At 47.7% G+C, this 27,146-nt stretch overlaps 1 protein-coding gene across 3 annotated transcripts in view; it reads left to right on the forward strand.

The window, feature by feature from the left end:
- LOC140455247 (phosphofurin acidic cluster sorting protein 2-like) overlaps window positions 1-27,146 on the forward strand; it is a 580,263-nt gene that overhangs the window by 462,531 nt on the left and 90,586 nt on the right. For all 3 annotated transcript variants that reach the window (XR_011952804.1, XM_072549988.1, XM_072549975.1), the window contains 2 exons: window positions 5,385-5,495; window positions 7,289-7,391. Coding sequence is in view for 2 of the 3 variants with exons in the window: in XM_072549988.1 (XP_072406089.1) it covers window positions 5,385-5,495; window positions 7,289-7,391 (214 nt within the window). In the remaining variant the exon portion in view is untranslated. The remainder of the gene's footprint in view (window positions 1-5,384; window positions 5,496-7,288; window positions 7,392-27,146) is intronic.

A 27,146-nucleotide genomic window follows, 5' to 3' on the forward strand; every position in this document is an offset into this window, starting at 1 on the left:
TGTTTTTACCAGGGTGGGGAGAGAGCAGCTACTCCCCCTGGTTAAAGGGTCAGTAACAAGGTGGCATCATTTGAAAGTGAAAGGCAGCAGATCCAGGGGGATTTGAGGAAGAGCATTTACACCCAGACGGTGGAGGGGGTGGGGCGGGTAGAGTGGTCTGGAATGCACTGCCTGGGAGGAGGGGAGTGGGTTGAGATGGAAAACATCAAAAAATTGAGAAATAACTTGAAGGAATACTCAAAATGTCATAATGTTCAAGGCCTAATGTGGGAAAGTGGGACGAGTGTGAGTAGGTTGGTGCAAACCTGAGAGGCCAAAGGCTCCTCTCTCTGTGCTGTATGGCTGTAGGAATGACTCACCTACATCTGCTCTGAAGTCAGTGGTCTCTGGCCAGGAGACAGTAGGCTTTCAGTTTGAAACAGTCAAATACATGTACAGTACCCCTGTACAACAGCAGGACCTTGATAACAAACCACATTGATGTAACCATGACAAAGGGGAGGTTTCAAATGAGCCATAGTGATGTTGAGAGTTAGACAGCAGTGTGACACTGAGAGTAAGAATGCGGTTGGCATATATGTGCAGCAGACTAGAGTTGGAAGAGCAGAGAAGACCCTGCCTGTGCTTGCCAAGTTTGAATTGTCCCCAAAGAGAGGAAAGCCCTGATCCTTGGCTGACAATGTCAGTGAGCAATAGGAATAGCCACTCTCCTGCCAGTCCGATAGCTGAGGTGAGGTGAGGCTGATGGCCTTCACTAAGGGACACACCATTCAACAATCGTTCAGTGTTGTCACATTTGGAAAAGAGCTGTGAGTGCTGTTTCGAGGGACACTGTAAACTTATCTGTCTGCAACATGGGGCAGGTGACAGCCTGAAAAACATGCTAAGCCTCAGAGAATTCAGCAACACCTCACTCCCCAAAACCCCAGCAAGGCCTGTATCATGCCTTTCGATCAGAGAATCGTATAATACAGAAGAGGACCTTCAACACATAGAGTCGACCCCACAGAAACTACCCGAGCTCGATACTACTCCCACAATAAATGCCAGCCTGCTGGCAACCCCCATATCATAGAGTCATAGAGATGTATAGCAGGGAAACAGACCCTTCGGTCCAACCCATCCATGCCGACCAGATATCCCAACCCTATCTAGTCCCACCTGCCAGCACATAAAAATCCTACTCATTGAGACCTTGGAGTGCAGGTTCATAGCTCCTTCAAAGTGGAGTCGCAGGTAGATAGGAGAGTGAAGAAGGCGTTTGGTATGCTTTCCTTTATTGGTCAGAACATTGAGGTGGGGGCCCACAGGGATCTGTGCTGGGTCCCTTACTGTGTGTGTGACTGGAGCCCAGTGTGTGGTGGGGACCCACGGGGATCTGTGCTGGGTCCCTTACTGTGTATGTGACAGGGCCCAGTGTGTGGTGGGGACCCACAGGGATCTGTGCTGGGTCCCTTACTGTGTGTGTGATTGGGGCCCAGTGTGTGGTGGGGACCCACGGGGATCTGTGCTGGGTCCCTTACTGTGTATGTGACAGGGCCCAGTGTGTGGTGGGGACCCACAGGGATCTGTGCTGGGTCCCTTACTGTGTGTGTGACTGGGGCCCAGTGTGCGGTGGGGTTCCACAGGGATCTGTGCTGGGTCTCTTACTGTGTGTGTGACTGGGGCCCAGAGTGTGGTGGGGACCCACGGGGATCTGTGCTGGGTCCCTTACTGTGTGTGTGACTGGGGCCCAGTGTGTGGTGGGGTTCCACAGGGATCTGTGTTGGGTCCCTTACTGTGTATGTGACAGGGCCCAGTGTGTGGTGGGGACCCACAGGGATCTGTGCTGGGTCCCTTACTGTGTGTGTGACTGGGGCCCAGTGTGCGGTGGGGTTCCACAGGGATCTGTGCTGGGTCTCTTACTGTGTGTGTGATTGGGGCCCAGTGTGTGGTGGGGACCCACGGGGATCTGTGCTGGGTCTCTTACTGTGTGTGTGATTGGGGCCCAGTGTGCGGTGGGGACCCACAGGGATCTGTGCTGGGTCCCTTACTGTGTGTGTGATTGGGGCCCAGTGTGTGGTGGGGACCCACAGGGATCTGTGCTGGGTCTCTTACTGTGTGTGTGATTGGGGCCCAGTGTGTGGTGGGGACCCACAGGGATCTGTGCTGGGTCTCTTACTGTGTGTGTGATTGGGGCCCAGTGTGCGGTGGGGACCCACAGGGATCTGTGCTGGGTCCCTTACTGTGTGTGTGATTGGGGCCCAGTGTGTGGTGGGGACCCACAGGGATCTGTGCTGGGTCCCTTACTGTGTGTGTGATTGGGGCCCAGTGTGTGGTGGGGTCCCACAGGGATCTGTGCTAGGTCCCTTACTGTGTGTGTGATTGGGGCCCAGTGTGTGGTGGGGTCCCACGGGGATCTGTGCTGGGTCCCTTACTGTTCGTGCTATTCATCAATGATGTAATGGACAATGTAAGGGTGAAGATAAACAAGTTTAAGGTAAAGAAGCTTGAGGTCCTGTTGGTGTTGTATGTTGTAATTGTACCCGCCTCCACCACTTCCTCCAGCAGCTCATTCCATACCAGCACCACACTCTGTGGGAAAACATTCCCCTTTAGGTCCCTTTTAAATCTTTCCCTTCTCGCCTTAAACCTGTGCCCTCTAGTTTTGGACTCCATGACCCTGGGAAAAAGATCTTGGCTATTCACTCTGTCCATGCTCCTCACGGTTTTATAAACCTCTGTACAATCACCCTGCATACACTGATGGCTCCAGGGAAAACAGCCCCAGCCTATTCTGCATCTTGCCACAGCTCAAACCCTCCAACCCTGGCAACATCCTTGTCAATCTTTCCTGAATCCTTTCAAGTTTTGCAACGTCTTTCTGAAAGGAGGGAGACCAGAACTGAATGTATATTCCTGAAGAAGATTATGAGAGCTAAGATATACATGCATTTAGAAAGACAAGGTTTGGTTAGGAGTAGAAAATGTGTTGCTGGAAAAGCGCAGCAGGTCAGGCAGCATCCAAGGAGCAGGAGAATCAACGTTTCGGGCATGAGCCCTTCTTCAGGAATGAGGAAAGTGTGCCAAGCAGGCTAAGATAAAAGGTAGGGAGGAGGGAGTGGCAGAGGGGCGTTGGGAATGCGATAGGTGGAAGGAGGTTAAGGTGAGGGTGATAAAGTCAGGGTGATAGGCCGGAGTGGGGGTGGGGGCAGAGAGGTCATTAAGAAGATTGCAGGTTAGGAAGGTGGTGCTGAATTCAAGGGTTGGGACTGAGACAAGGTGGGGGGAGGGAAAATGAGGAAACTGGAAAATCTGAGTTCATCTCTTGTGGTTGGAGGGTTCCTAGGCGGAAGATGAGGTGCTCTTCCTCCAGCCGTTGTGTTGCTATGGTCTGGCGATGGAGGAGGCCAAGGACCTGCATGTCCTTGGTGGAGTGGGAGGGGGAGTTGAAGTGTTGAGCTACGGGGTGGTTGGGTTGGTTGGTCCGGGTGTCTCAGAGGTGTTCTCTGAAACGTTCCGCAAGTAGGCGGCCTGTCTACCCAATATAGAGGAGGCCACTTCGGGTGCAGCGGATGAAGTAAATGATGTGTGTGGAGGTGCAGGTGGATTTGTGGCGGATATGGAAGCGTCCCTTGGGGCCTTGGAGGGAAGTGAGGAGTAGTCAGCATGGCTTTGTGGGTGAGAGATTATGCCTCACAAATTTATTAGAGTTCTTTGATGAAGTGACCAGGAGGGTTGACGAGGGCAGAGTGGTAGATGTATTCTATATGGATTTCGGAAAGGCCTTTGATAAGATTCCGCTTGGTAGGCTGCTCTGGAATGTTAGATCGCATGGATTCCAGGGAGGAGCTGGCAAGTTGGATACACAATTGGCTTGATGGGAGGAAGCAGAGGGTAATCGTGGAAGGATGCTTGTTGGACTGGAGGCTTGTGACTAGTGGAGTCACTCGGGTCAGTGCTGGGCCCATTGCTGCGTATTATCTATATCAATGATTTGGATGAGAATGTCCAAGGCATGATTAGTAAGTTTACAGATGACACTAAAACAGGCAGAATCATGGAGAGTGAGGAAGTTTATCACAAATTGCAGCAGAACCTTGATCAGCTGGGAAGGTGGGCTGAGAAATAGTGGATGGAGTTTACTATAAATGTAAGGTCTTGCACTTTGGAAAGTCAAGTCAAGGTAGGAGTTCCATGGTGAATGGTAGGGCCTTAGGGAGTGCAGTGGAACAGAGGGACCTGAGAGTCCAGGTGCATGGTTCTCTGAAAGTGGAGTCCCAGGTAGACAAGGCAGTGAAGGCGGCTTTGGGCACACTGGCCTTCATCAGTCAGGGCATCGAGTATAGAAGTTGGGAAGTTATGTTGCAGTTGTACAGGATGTTGGTGAGGATGCACTTGGAGTATTGTGTTCAGTTTTGGTCACCTTGCTACAGGAAGGATGTTGTTAAACTGGAAACAGTGCAGAAGAAATTTACCAGGATGATGCCAGGACTCAATGGTCTGAGTTATAGGAAGAGGTTGGACAAGCTAGGACATTTCTCTTTCGAGTGTAGGAGACTGAGGGGGGGGGGCTTATAGGGGTGCATAAGATCATGAGAGGCATGGATGGGGTGAATGCACCCAGTCTGTTTCCTAGGGTTGGGGAATCGAGGACTAGAGGGCATCAGTTTAAGGCTCGAAGGGAAAGAATAAAAGGGAACCTGAGGGGCACCTTTTTTACAGAGCGTGGTGCACATATGGAATGAGCTGCCAGTGGATGTGGGTGAGGCGGGTACATTAACAACATTTAAAAGGCATTTAGACAAATACACGGATAGGAAAGGAATAGAAGGATGTGGGCCAAGTACAGGGAAATGGGGTTAGAGTGGATGGACATTTTGCTCGGCATGGAGCAGTTTGAGTCAAAGGGCCTGTCTCCATGCTGGAGGACTCTATAACTCAAGTGACCTAACCAATGTCCTGTACAGCTACAACATAACATCTGAATTCCTACACTCAATGCACTGAACAATAAAGGCAAGTGTACCAAATGCCAAACAGCAGATGTCTTGGAACAACAGACAGGAGTCTTCAGCAAAAGCTGGTAATGTAATAAAATAACTGGCATAGGAGAGCTTTTCAAATGTTGGAGCCTGTTCAGTCATTTAATAAAAGCAGAGCTGATCATCAGCCTCACCCGCATTTTACAACACCATCCCCATGCCACGTAAACCCAGGAGTAAAATTAAATCCAGCCACATGGCCCTGGCGTCAATTCTGATCCTCACTTCTCTGAATTCCTGTGACATCAGGCGTTTTGTTAAAATACCAAGAACTCGAAGTGTACCAGCATTGTCTTCACAAAGCAATTCACCAATGCAGCCACTCAGACTGGCAGTCATTCTTGGTTCTGTCGTCCTCAGGCTCTCATCCTCTCGCAAAATACTTGGCATCAGTTGACAACAAGTACAACAGCTCCTTCATGGACTCTGCATGGAGGGATCTCTTCAGCAAGTCAGAGCCTCCAACTGTAGGTAATGATCACAGGGCAAATGTGGGGGAGCCTCTGTACATCAATGTAACGTAGTCACAGCCAGCTTCTCTCAATGACAGGCTTTCAGAACGCAGACTCACGAGACCAGAGAACACCCAGCTTTCACTCACTGCCTACTCGAGACATACAAACTCACAAGGAGCATGGTCCACCTTGGGCTCCAGTCGGATATTCAAACAGGAGGCCACAGACAAGAGCACAAAGTAAAAGCACGAGGTTGACAGATACTACAGTACTGAGGGAGTGTGGCACTGACACAGGGTCAGTACTGAGGGAGTGCGGCACTGTCATAGGGTCAGTACTGAGGGAGTGCCACACTGTCAGGGGGTCAGTACTGAGGGAGTGCCACACTGTCAGAGGGTCAGTACTGAGGGAGTGCGGCACTGTCATAGGGTCAGTACTGAGGGAGTGCCACACTGTCAGGGGGTCAGTACTGAGGGAGTGCCGCACTGTGGGAGGGTCAGTGCTGAGGGAGTGCCACACTGTCAGGGGGTCAGTACTGAGGGAGTGCCGCACTGTGGGAGGGTCAGTGCTGAGGGAGTGCCACACTGTCAGGGGGTCAGTGCTGAGGTAGTGCCGCACTGTCAGAGGGTCAGTACTGAGGGACTGCTGCACTGTCGGAGGGTCAGTACTGAGGGAGTGCTACGCTGTTGAAGGGTCAGTACTGAGGTAGTGCCGCACTGTCAGAGGGTGAGTACTGAGGGACTGCTGCACTGTCAGAGGGTCAGTACTGAGGGAGTGCTACACTGTTGAAGGGTCAGTACTGAGGGAGTGTCACACTGTCGGAGGGTCAGTACTGAGGGAGTGCCGCACTGTCAGACGGTCAGTACTGAGGGACTTCTGCACTGTCAGCGGGTCATTACTGAGGGAGTGCTGTACAGTTGAAGGGTCAGTACTGAGGGAGTGCTACACTGTCAGTGGTTCAGTACTAAAGGACTGCTGCACTGTCAGAGGGTCAGTACTGAGGGAGTGCCACACTGTCAGAGGGTCAGTACTAAGGGACTGCTGCACTGTTGAAGGGTCAGTACTGAGGGAGTGCCGCGCTGTCAGAGGGTCAGTGCTGAGGGAGTGCTGTACTGCCAGAGGGTCAGTACAGAGCGAGTGCCGCACTGTCTGAGGGTCAGTACTGAGGGAGCATCACACTGTCAGAGGGCCAGTACTGAGGGAGTGCCGCACTGTCTGAGGGTCAGTACTGAGGGAGCGTCACACTGTCAGAGGGTCAGTACTGAGGGAGTGCCGCACTGTCTGAGGGTCAGTACTGAGGGAGCATCACACTGTCAGAGGGCCAGTACTGAGGGAGTGCCATACTGTTAGCGAGTCAGTACTGAGGCAGTACTACACTGTCGGAGGGTCAGTGCTGAGGGAGTGCTGTACTGTCAGAGGGTCAGTACTGAGGGAGTGCCGCAGTGTCAGAGGGTCAGTACTGAGGGAATGCTGCACTGTCGGAGGGTCAGTACTAAGTGCCGCACTGTCGGTGAGTCAGTTCTGAGGCAATGCTGCACTGTCGGAGGGTCAGTACTGAGGGAGTGCCGCACTGTCAGAGGGTCAGTGCTGAGGAAAAGCCGCACTGTCGGAGGGTCAGTGCTGAGGGAGTGCTGCACTGTCCGAAGGTCAGTGCTGAGGGAGTGCTGCACTGTCACAGGGTCAGTTCTGAGGGAGTGTCGCACTGTCAGAGTGTGTTTAGCACATTGCCAAGCACTGGCACTCTCTTGTGCCGTCATTACTGCTGCTCTGTCCTTTACAGTGTGTTTCTCTGATATTGTCATCCCACAGAAACATTCGACATAATCGGCCGAATCACGCAGTACGTATCTGGTGCCAACATGTCACATCAGCTGCCAATATCTGAGGCCATGCTGACCTACAAACAGAAGAGGTGAGTGAGCCCTAATGGTGCAGTCTTTCCACCAAGAAATCTGAAGTTGCTGGTCCAGTTCTGACCTTCTCTGATATTCCAAGATCCATTCCCAGGAAATTCCCCATCTCCACTCTTAATTTTTGAAATCCTCTTGCACTGGTCAGGCAAATAGTAGAGCTGTAGGATTGCTTTTGAGTGTTTCCAGGTTCTTATTCCTCTCTTTCAGTCTTTCTTGCTTGATCGTACAAGCAGTAAATATACAGAACAATGTCACATGGCACTGGGACTCCGAACATGCAAAATAAACCTGGAATTCTCAGAAATACTGGCAGGGTGCCCTTCATCTTCCAATGTGAAACTGGTTAATAAATTAAATGAGGAATATTGTATTCTGACTAAAAATTATCACTAGTTCATAATCTGTGTTCACCCCAGGAACCGTTTTAGCCTGAGAGAGATTGCCAAGTTCCACCATTGAGCCTGAAAGTGCAGAGATTTGGACTGTTCTTTCACACAGTTATTGTCAGGTTTTTTTATGGAATGTTTGGCTATGAACACATTGTCAACAACAAAATATTAATTTCTCAGGTGATCAGGAGCTCACCCTCAATTCTAACCTTCCCCAAATTCAGAACCTCACCTTTGTTCTTACATTCATTCTAGTAAGCCACTCAGTTTTATCAAGTCAAGACTAGGTCTAAAGAAAGGAATGAAACCAGACAGACCACTTGATATCAACACAGGTACCAAAAATGGCAATGGCAGAAGTCAACACTGACAAGTTAGCATGGTGCACAATGCTTAGCAACGCTACCTCAGCACCAAGTTCTTAGGTGGATTGGCCATGCTAAATTGCCCATAGTTGCCAGGAATGTGTAGGTTGGTGGGCTAGCCATTGGAAATGCAGGATTACAGGGATAGAGTAGAAGGTGGATGTGGGTGGGATGCTGTTCGGAGAGTCGGTCTGGGCTTGATGGGCTGAACAGCCTGATTCCACATTATAGGGATTCTCTGATTCTAAGTCCAAACTACTGGTAGCTTGGGGCTAGTGCCAAAATTGGGAGAGCTGTCTCACAGAACAGTCAAGCAATAGCCTGACATAATCATGCTCACAGATTCATACCTTATAGACACCACCATCACCATCCCTGGATACGTTCTATCCCACCAGCAGGACAGATCCAGCACAGTGGGATATAGTCAAGAGGGAATTGTTCTGGGAGTCCTCTACTTCAACCGTGGATCCCATAATGTCTTATGGCTTCAGGTTAAACATGGATAAGAAAACCTCCTGCTGATTACCATGTACCATCCTCCCTCAGCTGATGAATCAGTATCCTCCATGTTGAACAACACTTAGAGGAAGCGCTGAGGGTAGTAAGGACACAAAATGTACTCTGGGTAGAGGATTTCAATGTCCACCACTAAGCGTGGCTCGGCAGCATTGATACTGATCGAGCTGATCGACAGGACAGAGCTGCCAGACTGAGTCTGTTGCAGATGGGGAGGGAACCAACAAGAGGGAAAAACATACCTGACCTCATCCTTACCAATCTGCCGACTGCAGATGTATCTGTCCATGACAGTATCGGTAAAAGTGACCACCGCACAGTCCGTGTGGAGACAAAGTTCCACCTTCACATTGAGAATCCCCTCCATCGTGTTGTGTAGCACTGTCACTGTGCTAAATGGGACAGACTTCAAACTGATCTAGTAACTCAAGGCTGGGCCATCAAGAGCAGCAGAATTGTACTCTAGCACAATATGTAACCTCATGGCCCAGCATATCCCCCCTCAATCATTACCACCAAGCCAGGGGATCAACCCTGGGTCAAAGGAGATTTCAGGAGGGTATGCCAGGAGCAGCACCAGGCAGACCTGAAAATGATGTATCAACCTGGTCAAGTCACCAAACTGGACTACTTGCCAAACAGCATAAGCAGTAAATGATAGACAAAACTAAGTGAACTCACAAGCAATGGATCAGATCTATGTTCTGCACTCCTGCCACATCCAGTTGTGAATGATGGTGAACAATTAAACAGCTCACTGCAGGAGGAGGTTCATTCTGAAATGGAACTCTCGTACTCAAGGGATTTCCCACAAGTTTATTAGTGTCAGCATGGAGTCATGATCTACATTGGCCTAACCTTTCCAGGGTTTCTTGATGTGCATTCGCAGAGAGAGAAGTCAAACAAACAGCTGCACATGATGGAAATCTGAAACAAAATCAGAAATTGCTGGAGAAACACAGTAGGTCTGGCAGCATTGGTGGAGAGAAAACTGAGGGCTAACATTTTGAGTTCAGTGATTTTTCAGAGTTTTGTTGCTTTGCTGTCATTGTGCGATGCCTGTCTAATCTAATTAAGTACCTCTCTCATTAAAAAAAGTCTTTTGTTTTAGAGATCCTATTCCTTATGGAGTGAATTGCCTTTCTCATTCCTGATTTGTTTTTGGATATCTGGCATGTTTTTCTAATCTAATGACCATTACAAAATTGGAAGATTGTGTGCAAACTCTCTGTATAGCATCCTCAGTTCCATGATCTGTAAATAATATTGAGTGTCAAATCAGTGTGAGATAATGCAGTCATACGAAGCAGTGAGGTGAATTAAATCCCCTGCCCTTTTAATTTTGCATTTCTCCAATTCCCAAAGTAAAACTTGAGCTAAGGAGCCTGAGTTTTGACTGGAGAAGGGTTGTGTTTTGTTTTAAAGAAACCCTGATTAGAAGTGAATCTGTTTAGTTTCTGGACTTGGCATGAGCTGGGAACTTGAAGATTTGTTTTAACTGGAGACCACTTCAGTCTGGCATTCAACCTGTCTTGGATTAGCTGGATAAATATATCTAAATTCAGGCCACCTCGTCCATTTACATGGTGATGTTATCATGCATTCAGTGAATTCCCATCAGCATTACCCCCTGTCCAAACTCACGTCCCACCTAATATGAAGCAGCCCGAGTGAACTTCTCACTCCCTTGGCAAACAGTGACTGAATTGTTAGACCCCAACAGCAGAGTGGACAGTGCTGATAGACTGCAGCCAGAATGAACCAGCTGTCTGTTCCTCAGTCAAATGTATATTTTTATATTTGTTAGCTTCACAATAACTGACTCCTCATTCACAGCAAACTGTCTCTTATTTTTCTTCCCCCTTTGAGTCTTTTCATCATTTATAATTTCAGGTAATTTTTACACTTTGTTTTTAATTTTCTTGTGCATCAAGGAAAAGGAGCCTATATTTTGATTTTTATATCAGGTATCTGCCTGTGTGTTCTGCACACTCTTTTTTTGTCAGAGATGTTGTCTTGTTCTCTCACTTGTCTTCCTTATTTTAATAACTGACTTTAGTTGATCTGTTCCTGCTTTTGTGCTGTGGTTTGTTTGGTGTAATTTGTCACGACCTAAGGCTTTGTATGCGTCTAGCTGTTGAAGGTGTATGTTCCAATTCTCAGCTACTCAGTCCCAGGAGTTAGCTAGCCAACACAATATTAGCATTACTGGACTAACTGAAGAGCTTGGATCCCAAATACAGACATTTTGAAAGGATGGAATTGACAATTTAGGAAAGCTCAAGGTGTCACGTTGAAGTGATGTGACTGAAACAGGAACAGGAAGTGCCCACGCAGTCCCTCAAACCTGCTCTGCCATTCAATGAGATCATGGTTTATCTGCAGCCTGACTCCATATACCTCCTCGGTTCCATATCTTTTAAAACCTTTTCTTAATGGAAGTCTATCAGTCGCAGACTTAAAACCAACAATTGATCCAGCATCAGAGAGTTGTATCAGAGAGTTCCAAACAGCTGCCACCCTTTGTGTATTGAAGTGTTTGCAAACTACATTCTCAAAAAATTGGCTGTCATTTTTACACCGTGTTGCCTAGTCTGAGACTTCCCAATTACTGGTAATTTCAAAGAACTATGTATCTGAAGCCCTAGATTTCTGTATTCCACAACACTACCCAGGGCCCTCCCTTTAACTGTTTGTTTTGCTAAAGTGCAATACTTCACATTTATCCAAATTAAACTCCACCTGCCACTTCTCAGCCCGTTGACCTAATTGATCAAGATCTCTTTGTAATCTTAGATATCCTTCTTCAATTTTCACCAACCCACTGATTTTGGTGTCATCTGCAAACTTACTAACCATGCCTCCAATGTTCTCATCCAAATCATTTATATGAATGACAAACAGAAGTAGACCCAGTACTGGTTCCTGTGGGATAATGATGGTCACAGGCCTCCAGACCGAAAAGCAACCCTCCACCACCACTCTCTGTTGTTTGGGATGCTCTTTGAAGGGTCAGTGTGGACTCGATGGGCCAAATGGCCTGCTACCACACTGTAGAGATTCAATGGATTCTATGATTCTACCATAAAGCCAATTTTGTATCCAATTGTCAAGCTCACCATGAATCCCATGTGATCTAACTTTGCTAGTTACATGGTTTCTAGGTTTACCCTGTCCAGTCCTGTTGGAATTTTATAGGTTTCTATGAGATTCTAACCACTTCATTCTTCTCAACTCCATGAATATAGTTCAAACTGATCCAGTCTCTCTTCATGCATCAGTCCAGGAATCAGTAAACCCTTGTTACATTCCCTCCATAGCCAGAACATCCTTCCTCAGATAAGGAGTTTATCTTGGATAAATGCAAAGGGGCAGGACTTATACAATGAAAAGTAGGGTCTTGGGGAGTGTTTTTCAACAGAGAGACCAAAGAGTGCAGCTACACGATTCTGTGAAGCTTGCATCACATATAGATAGGGTGGTTAAGAAGGCATTTAGCTTGCTTGCCTTCGTTGCTGAGATCTTTATAGGAGGTTATGTTGAGGTTGTATAGGACATTGGTGGGCCCCCTCTGGAGTTCTGTGTCCAGTTCTGGTCACCCTTTTATAGAGGAAGTGGTGAATGTGGTCACAATTACAGCATTTAAAAGTACATGAATCGGAAGGATTTGGAGAGAGATGGGACAAGTGCAGGCGGGTAGGGCTACTTTAGTTTTGGAATGTGATAACCATAGACTGATTGGACTGAAGGATCTGTTTTCATGTTATATGACATCATGATTGTTTAAGGAGACCAAACCTGTCCACAATACTCCAGGTGTGGTCTCCCCAAGGCCCTGTATAATTGCAGCAAGACCTCCCTGCTCCTGGACTCGAATCCTCTCCCTATAAAGGCCCACATCCCATTTCCCTTCCTCACCGCCTGCTGTACCTGCACGCTTACTTTCAGAGACTGGGGTACAAGGACACCCAGGTGCCATTGCCCCTGCCCCTTTCCCAATCTGTCCCCATTCAGATCATCATCTGCCTTCCTGACCCTCCCCCCCCCAACCCCTCACATTTATCCACATTATCCTGCATCTCCCATGTATTTCCCCACTCCCTCAGCCTGTCCAAATCCCACTGAGATATCTCTGCATGTTCCTCACAGCTCACTCTCCCACCCAGCTTTGTGCTGTCTGTAAACCTGCAGAGATTACATTTAGTTCCCCCACCGACATCATTCATGTATATTGTGGATAGCAGGGTCCAAGCACCGATCCCTGTGGGACCCCACTGATCCCTGTGATTCAAAGTTTGGGAGAAGATTTGTAGCTTGGGTGCTCGTTGTTGTGGTTCTGTTCGCCGAGCTGGGAATTTGTCTTGCAAACGTTTCGTCCCCTGTCTAGGTGACATCCTCAGTGCTTGGGAGCCTCCTGTGAAGCGCTTCTGTGCTGTTTCCTCCGGCATTTGTAGTGCCACTACAAATGCCAGAGGAAACAGCACAGAAACACTTCACAGGAGGCTCCCAAGCACTGAGGATGTCACCTAGACAGGGGACGAAACGTCTGCAACACAAATTCCCAGCTCGGCGAACAGAACCACAACAACGATCCCTGTGGTATGCCACTGATCCCCGTGGTACCCCACTAATCCCCACGGTATCCCACTGATCCCTGTGGTATCCCACTGATCCCCGCGGTATCCCGCTGATCCCCGCGGTATCCCACTGATCCCTGTGGTATCCCAATGATCCCTGCGGTATCCCACTGATCCCCGCGGTATCCCACCGATCCCTGTGGTATTCCACTGGTCACTGCGGTATCCCACTGATCCCCGCGGTATTCCACTGATCACTGCGGTATCCCACTGATCCCTGCAGAATTCCACTGATCCCCACGGTATCCCACTGATCCCTGCTGTATCCCACCGATCCCTGCGGTAACCCACTGATCCCTGTGGTATCCCACTGATCCCTGCGGTATCCCTCTGATCCCCGCGGTATCCCACTGATCCCTGTGGTATCCCAATGATCCCTGCGGTATCCCACTGATCCCCGCGGTATCCCACCGATCCCTGCGGTATCCCACTGATCCCCACGGTATCCCACTGATCCTTGTGGTATCCCACTGATCACTGCTGTATCCCACCGATCCCTGCGGTAACCCACTGATCCCTGTGGTATCCCACTAATCCCCACGATATCCCATTGATCCCTGCTGTATCCCACCGATCCCTGCAGTAACCCACTGATCCCTGTGGTATCCCACTGATCCACGCGGTATCCCACTGATCCCCACGGTATCCCACTGATCCCTGCGGTATCCCACTGATCCCCGCGATATCACTCTGATCCCTGCGGTATCCCACTGATCCCTGCGGTATCCCACTGATCCTTGTGGTATCCCACTGATCACTGCTGTACCCCACCGATCCCTGCGGTAACCCACTGATCCCTGTGGTATCCCACTAATCCCCACGATATCCCATTGATCCCTGCTGTATCCCACCGATCCCTGCAGTAACCCACTGATCCCTGTGGTATCCCACTGATCCACGCGGTATCCCACTGATCCCCACGGTATCCCACTGATCCCTGCAGTATCCCACTGATCCCCGCGATATCCCTCTGATCCCTGCGGTATCCCACTGATCCCTGCGGTATCCCACTGATCCCCGTGGTATCCCTCTGATCCCCGCGGTATCCCATTGATCCCTGCGGTATCCCATTGATCCCTGCTGTATCCCACCGATCTCCGCGGTAACCCACTGATCCCTGCAGTATCACACTGATCCCCGCGGTATCCCACTGATCCCTGTGGTATCCCACTGATCCACGCGGTATCCCACTGATCCCTGTGGTATCCCACTGATCCCTGCGGTATCCCACTGATCCCCACGATATCCCTCTGATCCCCGCGGTATCCCACTGATCCCTGTGGTATCCCAATGATCCCTGCGGTATCCCACTGATCCCTGCGGTATCCCACTGATCCCTGTGATATCCCACTGATCCCCACGGTATCCCACTGATCCCCGCAGTATCCCACTGATCCCCACGGTATCCCACTGATCCCTGTGATATCCCACTAATCCCCGAGGTATCCCACTGATCCCTGCGGTATCCCACTGATCCCCGCGGTATCCCACTGATCCCTGTGATATCCTAGTGATCCCCGCAGTATCCCACTGATCCCTGCAGTAACCCACTGGTCACTGCTCACCGCTTGGAAATAGACCCATTTATTCCTATTCTTTGTTTCCTGTCTCACAATCAATTTTCTATCCATCTCAAACCACTGCTCCCATGCACTGGAGGATTTGAGCTATAGGGAGAGGCTTAACAGGCTAGGGCTATTTTCCCTGGAGCGTCGGACGCTGAGGGATGACCTTATAGAGGTTTATAAAATCATGAAGGACATGGATAGGGAATATAGACAAAGTCTTTTCCCTGGGGTGGGGGAGTCCAGAACTAGAGGGCATAGGTTTAGGGTGAGAGGGGAAAGATATAAAAGAGACCTAAGGGGCAACTTTTTCACGCAGAGGGTGGTATGTGTATGGAATGAGCTGCCAGAGGATGTGGTGGAGGCTGTACAATTGCAATATTAAAGAGACATTTGGATGGGTATATGAATAGGAAGGGTTTGGAGGGATAAGTGCCGGGTGCTGGCAGATGGGACTAGATTGGGTTGGGATATCTGGTCAGCATGGACCATGGACGGGTTGGACCGAAGGGTCTGTTTCCATGCTGTACATCTCTATAACTCTTATGAAAAGCCTTCTGAAAGTTCTCTGCCTCCCCATATCAACTCTACAAGTTGCAACCTCGAAGAATCCCTATAGATTTGTGAAGGATGTAAATTTGTAAATTTAATCCTGCCACTGGTTTCTAAGTGCTTTGCTCCTGATTTTTTTTATTGTTATGACATGGGGTAAACCCTCCTGCTTAATTTAACCCAGCAACACAGAAAAGATATATCCCGTGCAGTAATCTGTGAAAATTCAATAGACCACGGACTAGCTAAAGTAAAAGTAACAACTTTATTTCTTAAAGTATTACAGAGACTAATTAACTAATAACTATTTCTCTCACCTATCTTTTACTTTCCCTTCAAGAATACTAGTCTGATAAAACCCTCCAATTAAGATTTACCAAAATTCAACTTTTCAATAAATCCAACCAGATGTTGAATCTTCTTTTCTCCTTCTAAGGGATTTCTGCTTCACAGGTTACTGATCGATTGAGAGAGCTATTTTCAGGCAGTCTTTTTACATGCTGAGGCTTGGCAGTTCTCCTCTCAATGGTTCAATTTCCCCCAGTCTTATACCCGCAAAAGCATTGGATTGTGTCATTGGCTTTTAAGATTGTCAATATATTCAATTCAAACTGGATTGGAGTTTGTTTTTTTTGGGGGGGTATAATTGAAACTGAATGGCCTTATTCAAGTCTGTTTTGATCATTTCCTGGCAACCAGCTACCCTAGCTACCCCAGTAGCTAGAGCACATGTTACATTCTATCTTATTGCAAACACTTGATACTGTCACTGCGAGTTTTTAACTCTCTTAAAGGTACAGTGCACTCACATCTTCATAACATTATAATGAATTCTAACATTTTCCCCACTACTGATACCAGGCTGGCTGGTCTGTTTTCTCTCTGCCTCTTGTTTTAAACAGTGAGGTTACATTAACTACATTCTGATCCATATGAACAGTTCCAGTCAGTAGAATCTTGGAAGACCACCAATGCACTCACTATTTCCAGGGCACTTCCTAAATTGCCGATTATCAGACCCTGGGGATTTATCAACCTTTAATTCCACCAATTTCCCTAACACCATTTCCCTACTAATACTGAATTCCTTTAGTTCCTCTCTCTCACTAAAACTTGTGTTCCCAAACATTTTTGGGACAATATTTGTGACAATTCCTCCTTTAAGAAGGCAGGACCAAAATAAGTATTTAATTGGTCTACTACCTTTTCTTTGGTCCCCATTATAACTTTCCCTGTTTCTAACTGTAAGGGACCTCCATTTGTTTTTACTAATATTTTTTCTCTTCACATGCCTATAGAAATTTTTACAGCTGGTTTGAATGTTGCCTGCAGGTTTACTCCTGTACTCTATTTTCCTTTTCTTAATCAATCCCTTTCTTGGATCTAATACTATCCCTTGTTAGCCATGGTGACGAGTGGAGTGCCTCAGGGGTCGGTGCTGGGCTCATTACTGTTTGTTATCCACTCAGTGATTTGGATGAGAATGTACTAGGTAAAAACAATGACTGCAGATGCTGGAAACCAGATTCTGGATTAGTGGTGCTGGAAGAGCACAGCAGTTCAGGCAGCATCCAAGGAGCTTCGAAATCGACGTTTCGGGCAAAAGCCCTTCATCAGGAATAAAGGCAGTGAGCCTGAAGCGTGGAGAGATAAGCTAGAGGAGGGTGGGGGCGGGGAGAGAGTAGCCTAGAGTACAGTGGGGGAGGGGATGAAGGTGATAGGTCAAGGAGGAGAGGGTGGAGTGGATAGGTGGAAAAGGAGATAGGCAGGTAGGACAAGTCCGGACAAGTCATGGGGACAGTAACTGAGCTGGAAGTTTAGAATTAGGGTGAGGTGGGGGAAGGGGAAATGAGGAAACTTGAAGTCCACATTGATGCCCTGGGGTTGAAGTGTTCTGAGGCAGAAGATGAGGCGTTCTTCATCCAGGCGTCGGGTGGTGGGGGAGCGGCGGTGAAGGACGCCCAGGACCTCCATGTCCTCGGCAAAGTGGGAGGGGGAGTTGAAATGTTGGGCCACGGGGCGGTGTGGTTGATTGGTGCGGGTGTCCCAGAGATGTTCCCTAAAGCGCTCTGCTAGGAGGCGCCCAGGCTCCCCAATGTAGAGGAGACCGCATCGGGAGCAACGGATACAATAAATGATATTAGTGGATGTGCAAGTAAAACTTTGATGGATGTGGAAGGCTCCTTTAGGGCCTTGGATAGAGGTGAGGGAGGAGGTGTGGGCGCAGGTTTTACAGTTCCTGCGGTGGCAGGGGAAAGTGCCAGGATTGGAGGGTTGGTTGTAGGTGGGCGTGGACCTGACCAGGTAGTCACGGAAGGAACGGTCTTTGCGGAAGGCGGAAAGGGGTGGGGAGGGAAATATATCCCTGGTGGTGGGGTCTGTTTGGAGGTGGCGGAAATGTCAGCGGATGATTTGGTTTATGCGAAGGTTGGTAGGGTGGATGGTGAGCACCAGGGGCGTTCTGTCCTTGTTACGGTTGGAGGGGTGGGGTCTGAGGGCGGAGGTGCGGGATGTGGACGAGATGCGTTGGAGGGCATCTTTAACCACGTGGGAAGGAAAATTGCGGTCTCTAAAGAAGGAGGCCATCTGGTGTGTTCTGTGGTGGAACTGGTCTTCGTGGGAGCAGATCCGGCGGAGGCGGAGGAATTGGGAATACGGGATGGCATTTTTGCAAGAGGTAGGGTGGGAAGAGGTGTAATCCAGGTAGCTGTGGGAGTCGGTGGGTTTGTAAAAAATGTCAGTGTCAAGTCGGTCGTCATTAATGGAGATGGAGAGGTCCAGGAAGGGGAGGGAGGCGTCAGAGATGGTCCAGGTAAATTTAAGGTCAGGGTGGAATGTGTTGGTGAAGTCGATGAATTGCTCAACCTCCTCGCGGGATGTTTAGTAAGTTTGCGGATGACACTAATAGGTATCATGGACAGTGAGGGAGGTTATCAGAAACTGCAGCAAGGTCTTGATCAGCTGGGGAAGTGGGCTGAGAAATGGTAAATGGAGTTTAATATGGATAAGTGTCAGGTCTTGCATTTTGGAAAGTCAAATAAAAGTCGAAGTTTCATAAGAACATAAGAACCAGGAGCAGGAGTCGGCCATCTGGCCCTTTGAACCCGCTCCGCCATTCAATACGATCATGGTTGATCTTTCTGTGGCCTCAGCTCCACTTACCCACCCTCTCACCGTATCCCTTAATCCCTTTACTGTTCAAAAAATTAACAATCTTAGCTTTAAAAACATTTACTGAGGAGGCTGCAACTACTTCCCTGGGCAGAGAATTCCATGGATTCCCAACCCTCTGGGTGAAGAAGTTCCTCCTCAGCTCATTCCTAAATCTGCTCCCCCTAATTTCGAGTCTATGCTCTCTTGTCCTAGTCTCACCTGTCAGTGGAAACATCCTCCCTATGTCTATCTTATCTATTCCCTTCAGAATTTTATATGTTTCTATAAGATCCCCCCTCATTCTTCTGAATTCCAATGAATATAATCCCAATTTACTCAGTCTCTCCTCATAAGCCAACCCCCTCAACTCTGGAATCAGCCGAGTCAACCTCCCCTGCTCCCTCTCCAGGACCAGTACATCCTTTCTCAAGTAAGGAGACCAAAACTGCACACAATACTCCAGGTGTGGCCTCACCAGCAGCCTACACAGCTGTAACATAACCTCTCTGCTTTTAAACTCAACCCCTTTAGCAATGAAGGACAAAATTCCATTTGTCTTCCTAATTACTTGTTGTACCTGCAGACCAACCTTCTGTGATTCATGCACAAGGACACCCAGGTCCCTCTGCATAGCAGCACGCTGCAATATCTTAGCATTCAAGTAATAATCCTTTTTACTGTTATTCCTATCAAAATGGATAATTTCACATTTATTAGCATTGTACTCCATCTGCCGGACCTTTGCCCACTCAATTAGACTATCCATGTCCCTCTGCACACTTTGTTCTACCACTTATCTTAGTGTCATCTGCAAACTTTGACACACTACACGTGGTCCCCAACCCCAAAACATCTGTGTAAGTTATGAACAAATTCAGTCCCAACACTGATCCCTGCGGCACACTACTAATCATTGTTTGCCAACCAGAATAGCACTCATTTATTCCCATTGTTTGCTTCCTGTTGGTTAACCAATCCTCTATCCATGCTAATACATTGCCTGTAACACCTTGCATCATTATCTTATGCAGCAGCCTTCTAAGTGGCATCTTGTTGAATGCCTTTTGGAAATCTAGATACACCACATATACTGGGTCCCCATTGTCCACCATGTTCGTAATGTCTTCATACAATTCCAGTAAATTAGTTAAACAGGACTTGCCCTCCATGAAGTCATGCTGTGTTTGCCCAAAGGGACAATTTCTATCGAGATCCCTTGCTATTTCTTCTTTGATAATAGACTCAAGCATCTTCCCGACTACAGAAAGCTAACTGGTCTATAATTCCCCAATTTTTGTCTTCCTCCCTTTTTTAAACAGTGGCATTACATTTGCTATTTTCCAATCTGCTGGAACTGCCCCAGAGTCTAGTGAATTTTGGAAAATTACTACAAGTGCATTTGCTATTTCCCCTGCCATCTCTTTTAGGACCCTGGGATGCATTCCATCAAGGCCAGGAGACCTATCTGCTCTTAGCTCCATTAGCTTGACCAACACTACTTCTTTCATGATAGTTTCCAGGTCCTCACCTACGTTCGTCTCTTTATCAATTACTGGCGTGTTATTCATGGTGAATAGTAGGGCCTTAAGGAGTGTCATGGAACAGAGGGTCCTCTGAGTTAAGGTGCACTGTTCTCTGAAAGTGGAGTCCCAGGTAGACAGGGCAGTGAAGAAGGCTTTGGGCACACTGGCCTTCATCAGTCAGGGCATTGAGTATAGAAGTTATGCTGCAGTTGTACAGGATGTTGGTGAGGCCACACTTGGAGTATTGTGTTCAGTGTTGGTCACCTTGCTAGTGGAAGTGATTGAGGCGGGTACATTAACAACATTTAAAAGGTATTTAGATAAATACATGGATAGGAAAGGATTAGAAGGATGTGGGCCAAGTGCAGGGAAATGGGGTTAGAGTGGATGGACATTCTGGTCAGCATAGACCAGTTTGCGTCAAAAGGCCTGTCTCCGTGCTGTAGGACTCTATAACTCTATCTATCCCTTTAAGTAACATCCCCAATTTATTATAGCCAACTCATGCCCCATACCAGAATAGTTTCCTCTGTTTAGATTCAGGTCCCTAATCTCAGCATTGGCGACGTCAATCTCTGTCTTGATGAGAAATTCTATGGTATTATGGCTGCTCATCCCCAAAGGGTTTCACACAACTAGATTTTCAATTATTCCTTTCTCAGTACACAATATCCAGATTGGGACAGCCTGTTCTCTGGTTGGTTTCTCAATGTATTGGTCCAGAAAACCATCCCATGTACACTCCAGGAATGTCTGTCCTATGGTATTGTTACTAATTTGTTTTGCCCAATCTATATGCAGATTAAAGTCATCCATAGTTACAACTGTACCTTTATTGCACATGTCTGTCAATTTCCTGTTTGATGTCTTCTTCAATATCACCCCTGCAGCTTGAGGGTCTGTTTAAAACCCCACTATTCTTTTCTCTCACTTGGTGTTTCTAAGCTCGACCCCAACAGCTTCCACTTCACTGTCACTAAATTGCTTCCTCACTATTGCCTTAATATCCATTTTAACCAGCAATGCAACACCACCTCTTTGTTTATTTTTATGTCCCAGCTGAAGTCTGCCATTTTGAAATTAAAATCTCACCTAATAGTGACCATTTAACCATCGCCAAACCCAGCTGGTTCATGAAAATCATTTCGGGAGGGAAATCTGTCATCCTTACCTGGTCTGGCTTACATTTGACTCCAGGCACACAGCAATGTAGTTGACTCTTAACTGCCCTCTGAAATGGGACTTCCAAGCCACTCAGATCAAATGACAATTAGGAATGGGCGATAAATGTTGGCCCAGTCAGCAGTGCCCACATTCCACAAACAAATTAATTTAAAAGTAGAAGCCAACAGAGGGGAGATCTCCCGTTCAGTTTGCAATGCTAGTGTCAGAAATTGCCACCATGTAGCTTGAGTTTGTCTGTGGTGGATACACTGTTGTATTTGTCTCCTGTCCTGATATTTGTGCACAGTGGTTGTGATGAAGAAACTTACAGTGCAGTACATCTTGTTCAGTCTTTAAAATCAAGTTAGTTCCAAAGATGTTGTCTATCCTGCAAACTGTGTTTCAGTGTTTCAATGAGTGCCAATGTAACATACTGAAGCAAGCTCACTCAGTAGGGCAGCTCCCGCTGAGTTCTGCAGTTTGGAGCAATACATCAATAGCAGAAGATGTTGTATTAGAATTGAAGCTGTGCGTGTGACACAGAATGGTGGACAAACGTTCTCTTTGGCCTGTTATGGCATCCCACTTCCACAGACAAGCATGTGCGTGCACATATGCACACACATATAGATGCATATACACACACATATGCAGACAAACAAATGCTCACAGATCAGTACACATACATACAGATCCACATACACAAACATAGATACACACACACGTACACATACAGATTTACACACACACATACATACACACACACAGATACATACACATCCCCCAATAAGTGGGCGGCACAGTGGTTAGCACTGCTGCCTCACAGCACCAGAGACCCGGGTTCAATTCCCACCTCAGGCGACTGTCTGTGTGGAGTTTGCACATTCTCCCCGTGTCTGCATGGGATTGCTCTGGTTTCCTCCCACAGTCCAAAAATGTGCAGGTTAGGTGAATTGGCCATGCTAAATTGCCCGTAGTGTTAGGTGAAGGGGTAAATGTAGGGGAATGGGTCTGGGTGGGTCGCGGGTCGGTGTGGACTTGTTGGGCCGAAGGGCCTGTTTCCACACTGTAAGTAATCTAATTTATTATCGCCAGTTTATGCCCCATAGTTTACTCAGTTTAGATTCAGGTCCCTAATCTCGGCATTGGTGACATTACTCTCTGTCTTGATGAGGAATTCTATGATATTATGGCCACTCATCCTCCAAATGGTTTCACACAACTAGATTTTCAATTATTCCTTTCTCAGTACACAATATCCAGACTGGGATGGCCTGTTCTCTGGTTGGTTTCACAATGTATTGGTCTAGAAAACCATCCCATGTACACTCCGTACGCTCATATATACACACACACATACACACGCGCACGCACACACACACTTATACAGATACACACATAGAACATAGAACAATACAGCACAGAACAGGCCCTTCGGCCCACGATGTTGTGCCGAACATTTGTCCTAGCTCAAGCACCCATCCATGTACCTATCCAATTGCCACTTAAAGGTCACCAATGATTCTGACTCTGCCACTCCCACAGACAGCGCATTCCATGCCCCCACCACTCTCTGGGTAAAGAACCTACCCCTGACATCCCCCCTATACCTTCAACCCTTCACCTTAAATTTACGTCCCCTTGTAACACTCTGTTGTATCCGGGGAAAAAGTCTCTGACTGTCTACTCTATCTATTCCCCTGATCATCTTATAAACCTCTATCAAGTCACCCCTCATCCTTCTCCGTTCCAATGAGAAAAGGCCTAGCACTCTCAACCTATCCTCGTACGACCTATTCTCCATTCCAGGCAACATCCTGGTAAATCTCCTCCGCACCCTCTCCAAAGCTTCCACATCTTTCCTAAAATGAGGCGACCAGAACTGCACATAGTACTCCAAATGTGGCCTTACCAAGGTCCTATACAGCTGCAACATCACCTCACGACTCTTGAATTCAATCCCTCTGCTAATGAACGCTAATACGCCATAAGCCTTCTTACAAGCTCTATCCACCTGAGTGGCAACTTTCAAAGATCTATGAACATAGACCCCAAGATCCCTCTGCTCCTCCACCTTACTAAGAACCCTACCTTTAACCCTGTATTCCGCATTCTTATTTGTCCTTCCAAAATGGACAACCTCACACTTGACAGGGTTGAACTCCATCTGCCACTCCTCAGCCCAGCTCTGCATCATATCTAAGTCCCTTTGCAGCTGACAACAGCCCTCCTCACTATCCACAACTCCACCAATCTTCGTATCGTCTGCAAATTTACTGACCCACCCTTCGACTCCCTCTTCCAAGTCATTAATAAAGATTACAAACAGCAGAGGACCCAGAACTGATCCCTGCGGAACTCCACTTGTAACTGGGCTTCATGCTGAATATTTACCATCTACCACCACTCTCTGACTTCGACCGGTTAGCCAGTTCTCTATCCAACTGGCCAAACTTCCCACTATCCCATGCCTCCTGACTTTCCGCATAAGCCTACCTTGGGGAACCTTATCAAATGCCTTACTGAAATCCATGTACACTACATCCACTGCTCTACCCTCATCCACATGCTTGGTCACCTCCTCAAAGAATTCAATAAGACTTGTAAGGCAAGACCTACCCCTCACAAATCCGTGCTGGTTGTCCCTAATCAAGCAGTGTCTTTCCAGATACTCATAAATCCTATCCCTCAGTACCCTTTCCATTACTTTGCCTACCACAGAAGTAAGACTAACTGGCCTGTAATTCCCGGGGTTATCCCTATTCCCTTTTTTGAACACAACATTCGGCACTCTCCAGTCCCCTGGCACCACCCCTATTGACAGTGAGGACGAAAAGATCATTGCCAACAGTTCTGCAGTTTCTTCTCTTGCTTCCCACATAATCCTAGGACATATCCCGTCAGGCCCAGGGGACTTGTCTATCCTCAAGTTTTTCAAAATGCCCAACACATCTTCCTTCCTAACAAGTATCTCTTCTAGCTTACCAGTCCGTTTCATACTCTCCTCTTCAACAATATGGTCCCTCTCATTTGTAAATACTGAAGAAAAGTACTCATTCAAGACCTCTCCTATCTCTTCAGACTCAATACACAGTCACCCGCTACTTTTCTTGATCGGACCTACCCTCGTTCTCGTCATTCTCATGTTTCTCACATACGCATAAAAGGCCTTGGGGTTATCCTTGATCCTACCCACCAAAGATTTTTCATGCCCTCTCTTAGCTCTCCTAATCCCTTTCTTCAGCTCCCTCCTGGCTATCCTGTATCCCTCCAACGCTCTGTCTGAACCTTGTTTCCTCAACCTTATGTAAGCCTCCTTCTTCCTCCTTACAAGACATTCAACCTCCCTCGTCACCCAAGGTTCCCTCACACGACCATCTCTTTCTTGCCTGACAGGTACATACATATCAAGGACATGTCGGATCTGTTCCGTGAAAAAGTTCCACATTTCAACGACATCCTTCCCTGACAGCCTATGCTCCCAATTTATGCTCCTCAGATCCTGTCTTGCAGCATCGTATTTACCCTTCCCCCATTTGTAAAACCTGCCCTGTTGCACGCACCTATCTCTCTCCATAACCAAGGTGAAAGTCACAGAATTGTGGTCACCATCACCAAAATGCTCACCCACTAACAAGCCCATCACTTGTCCCGGTTCGTTACCAAGTACCAAATCCAATATGGCCTCCCCTCTGGTTGGACAATCTACATACTGAGTTAGAAAAGCTTCCTGGACACACTGCACAAACACCGCCCTGTCCAATCTACTTGATCTAAAGAGCTTCCAATCAATATTTGGGAAGTTGAAATCACCCATGACTACTACCCTGTGGCTTCTGCACCTTTCCAAAATCTGTTTCCCAATCTGTTTCTCCACATCTCTACTGCTATTGGGGGGGCCTATAGTAAACACCCAACAAGGTGACTGTTCCTTTCCTATTTCTGACTTCAGCCCATACTACCTCCAAAGACAGTCCCCCTCGAACTGCCTTTCTGTAGCCATTATACCATTTCTAATTAGCAACGCCACACCCCCTCCTTTTTTTACCACCCCCCCCACCCCTTAATCTTACTGAAACATCTGTAACCAGGAACCTCCAACAACCATTCCTGTCCCTCTTCTATCCATGTTTCCGTGATGGCCACAACATTGTAGTCCCAGGTACCGATCCACGCCTTAAGTTCACCCACCTTATTTCTGATACTCCTTGCGTTGAAGTATACGCACTTGAGCCCATCTCTGTGTCCGCAAGTATTCCCTGTCAGTGCTACCTTCTCCACAGCCTCCCTACATTCTTGGACATCCTGAAAAACAGCTAACCTACTTGCTGGACTACAAGTCCGGATCCCATCCCCCTGTCAAATTAGTTTAAATCCCCCGAAGAGTGCTAGCAAACCTACCTCCCAGGATATTGGTGGCCTTCTGGTTCAGGTGCAACCCGTCCTGTTTGTACAGGTCCCACCTTCCCCAGAATGCAGTCCAATTGTCCAAATACCTGAAGCCCTCCCTCCTACACCATCCTTGCAGCCACGTGTTCAACTGCACTCTCTCCCTATTCCTTGCCTCACTGTCACGTGGCACCGGCAACAACCCAGAGGTGACGACTCTGTCCGTCTTAACTTTTAGCTTCCAGCCTAACTCCCTGAGCTCCTGAATGACCTCCCCACCCCTCTTTCTACCTACGTCGTTGGTGCCAACGACTTCTGGCTGCACACCCTCCCCCTTAAGGATTCTGAAGACACGGTCCGAGACGTCTCGGACCCTGGCACCCGGGAGGCAACAAACCATCCGAGAGTCTCGCCCATGTCCACAGAATCGCCTGTCTGTTCCTCTAACTATAGAGTCTCCTATAACTAGCGCTCTCCTCCTCTCCCCTTTTCCCTTCTGAGCCTCAGAGCCGGACCTCGTACCAGAGACCCGGTCACTGCAGCTTACCCCTGCTAGGCCTTCCCCCCAACAGTGTCCAAAGCGGTATACTTATTGTTGAGGGGAACGACCACAGGGGATCCCTGCACTGCCTGCTTCCTCCCTTTCCCACCTCTAACTGTTACCCAGCTACCTCTGTTCTCTGGTGTAACTATGTCCCTGGAGCTTCTATCGATCACCCTCTCAGCCTCTCGAATAATCCTCAGTTCATCCAACTCCAGCTCCAGTTCCCTAACGCGGTCTGTGAGGAGCTGGAGCTGACTGCACTTCCTGCAGATAAAGTCGGCAGGAGCATCGGTGGTCACCCCTACCTCAAACATCCTGCAGGAGGAACATTCCACTGCCTGCGCTGCCATAACTCTACACTTAGTCTCCAAAACAAGAACATTAAGTAACTTACCTGTTCAGCCGACTGAGTCCTTTTTGTTTAGGTTCGAGGAGGAGGGAGGGTGGGAGACACTACATGTGTAGTGTCTCGGGTTCCTTCTCCACTCAAACTTCTTACCTTCCCAGAAGCCTCTGTTGACGACTTCCAGGTTCCCGCTCCTAGTTGAAAAAAAAACACAGACTGCGAAAAGAAAAACATTAATTGAAACTGGTCTCCGCTTACTTTCCGGCTCCCCTCTCTGTGCGCCCGCTGTAGCACATACGTACATACATCCACACATGCGCACATACATATACACATACAGACACACATACACATGCATACACACACAAATACCCACACAAAGGCATGCACACACAAACGATGATTTCTGATTTGAATTGATATAATTTTGGTTATTAGTAGGTTATTTGATAGATTATTAAAAACTGATTAAAGTTTATTTTAGGGTTAATTTGGTGTTATTTCAGGGGGTCAGATTTCAGATTATTTCAAAGGGATTTATTTGGGATTATTTTAGAGAATCTGATTTGAGGTTCATGGTTAATTTGAGATTAATTCAGATGTCTCGA

Source organism: Chiloscyllium punctatum, chromosome 3 (assembly GCF_047496795.1).
Source record: "Chiloscyllium punctatum isolate Juve2018m chromosome 3, sChiPun1.3, whole genome shotgun sequence".
Classification (NCBI taxonomy): domain Eukaryota; kingdom Metazoa; phylum Chordata; class Chondrichthyes; order Orectolobiformes; family Hemiscylliidae; genus Chiloscyllium; species Chiloscyllium punctatum.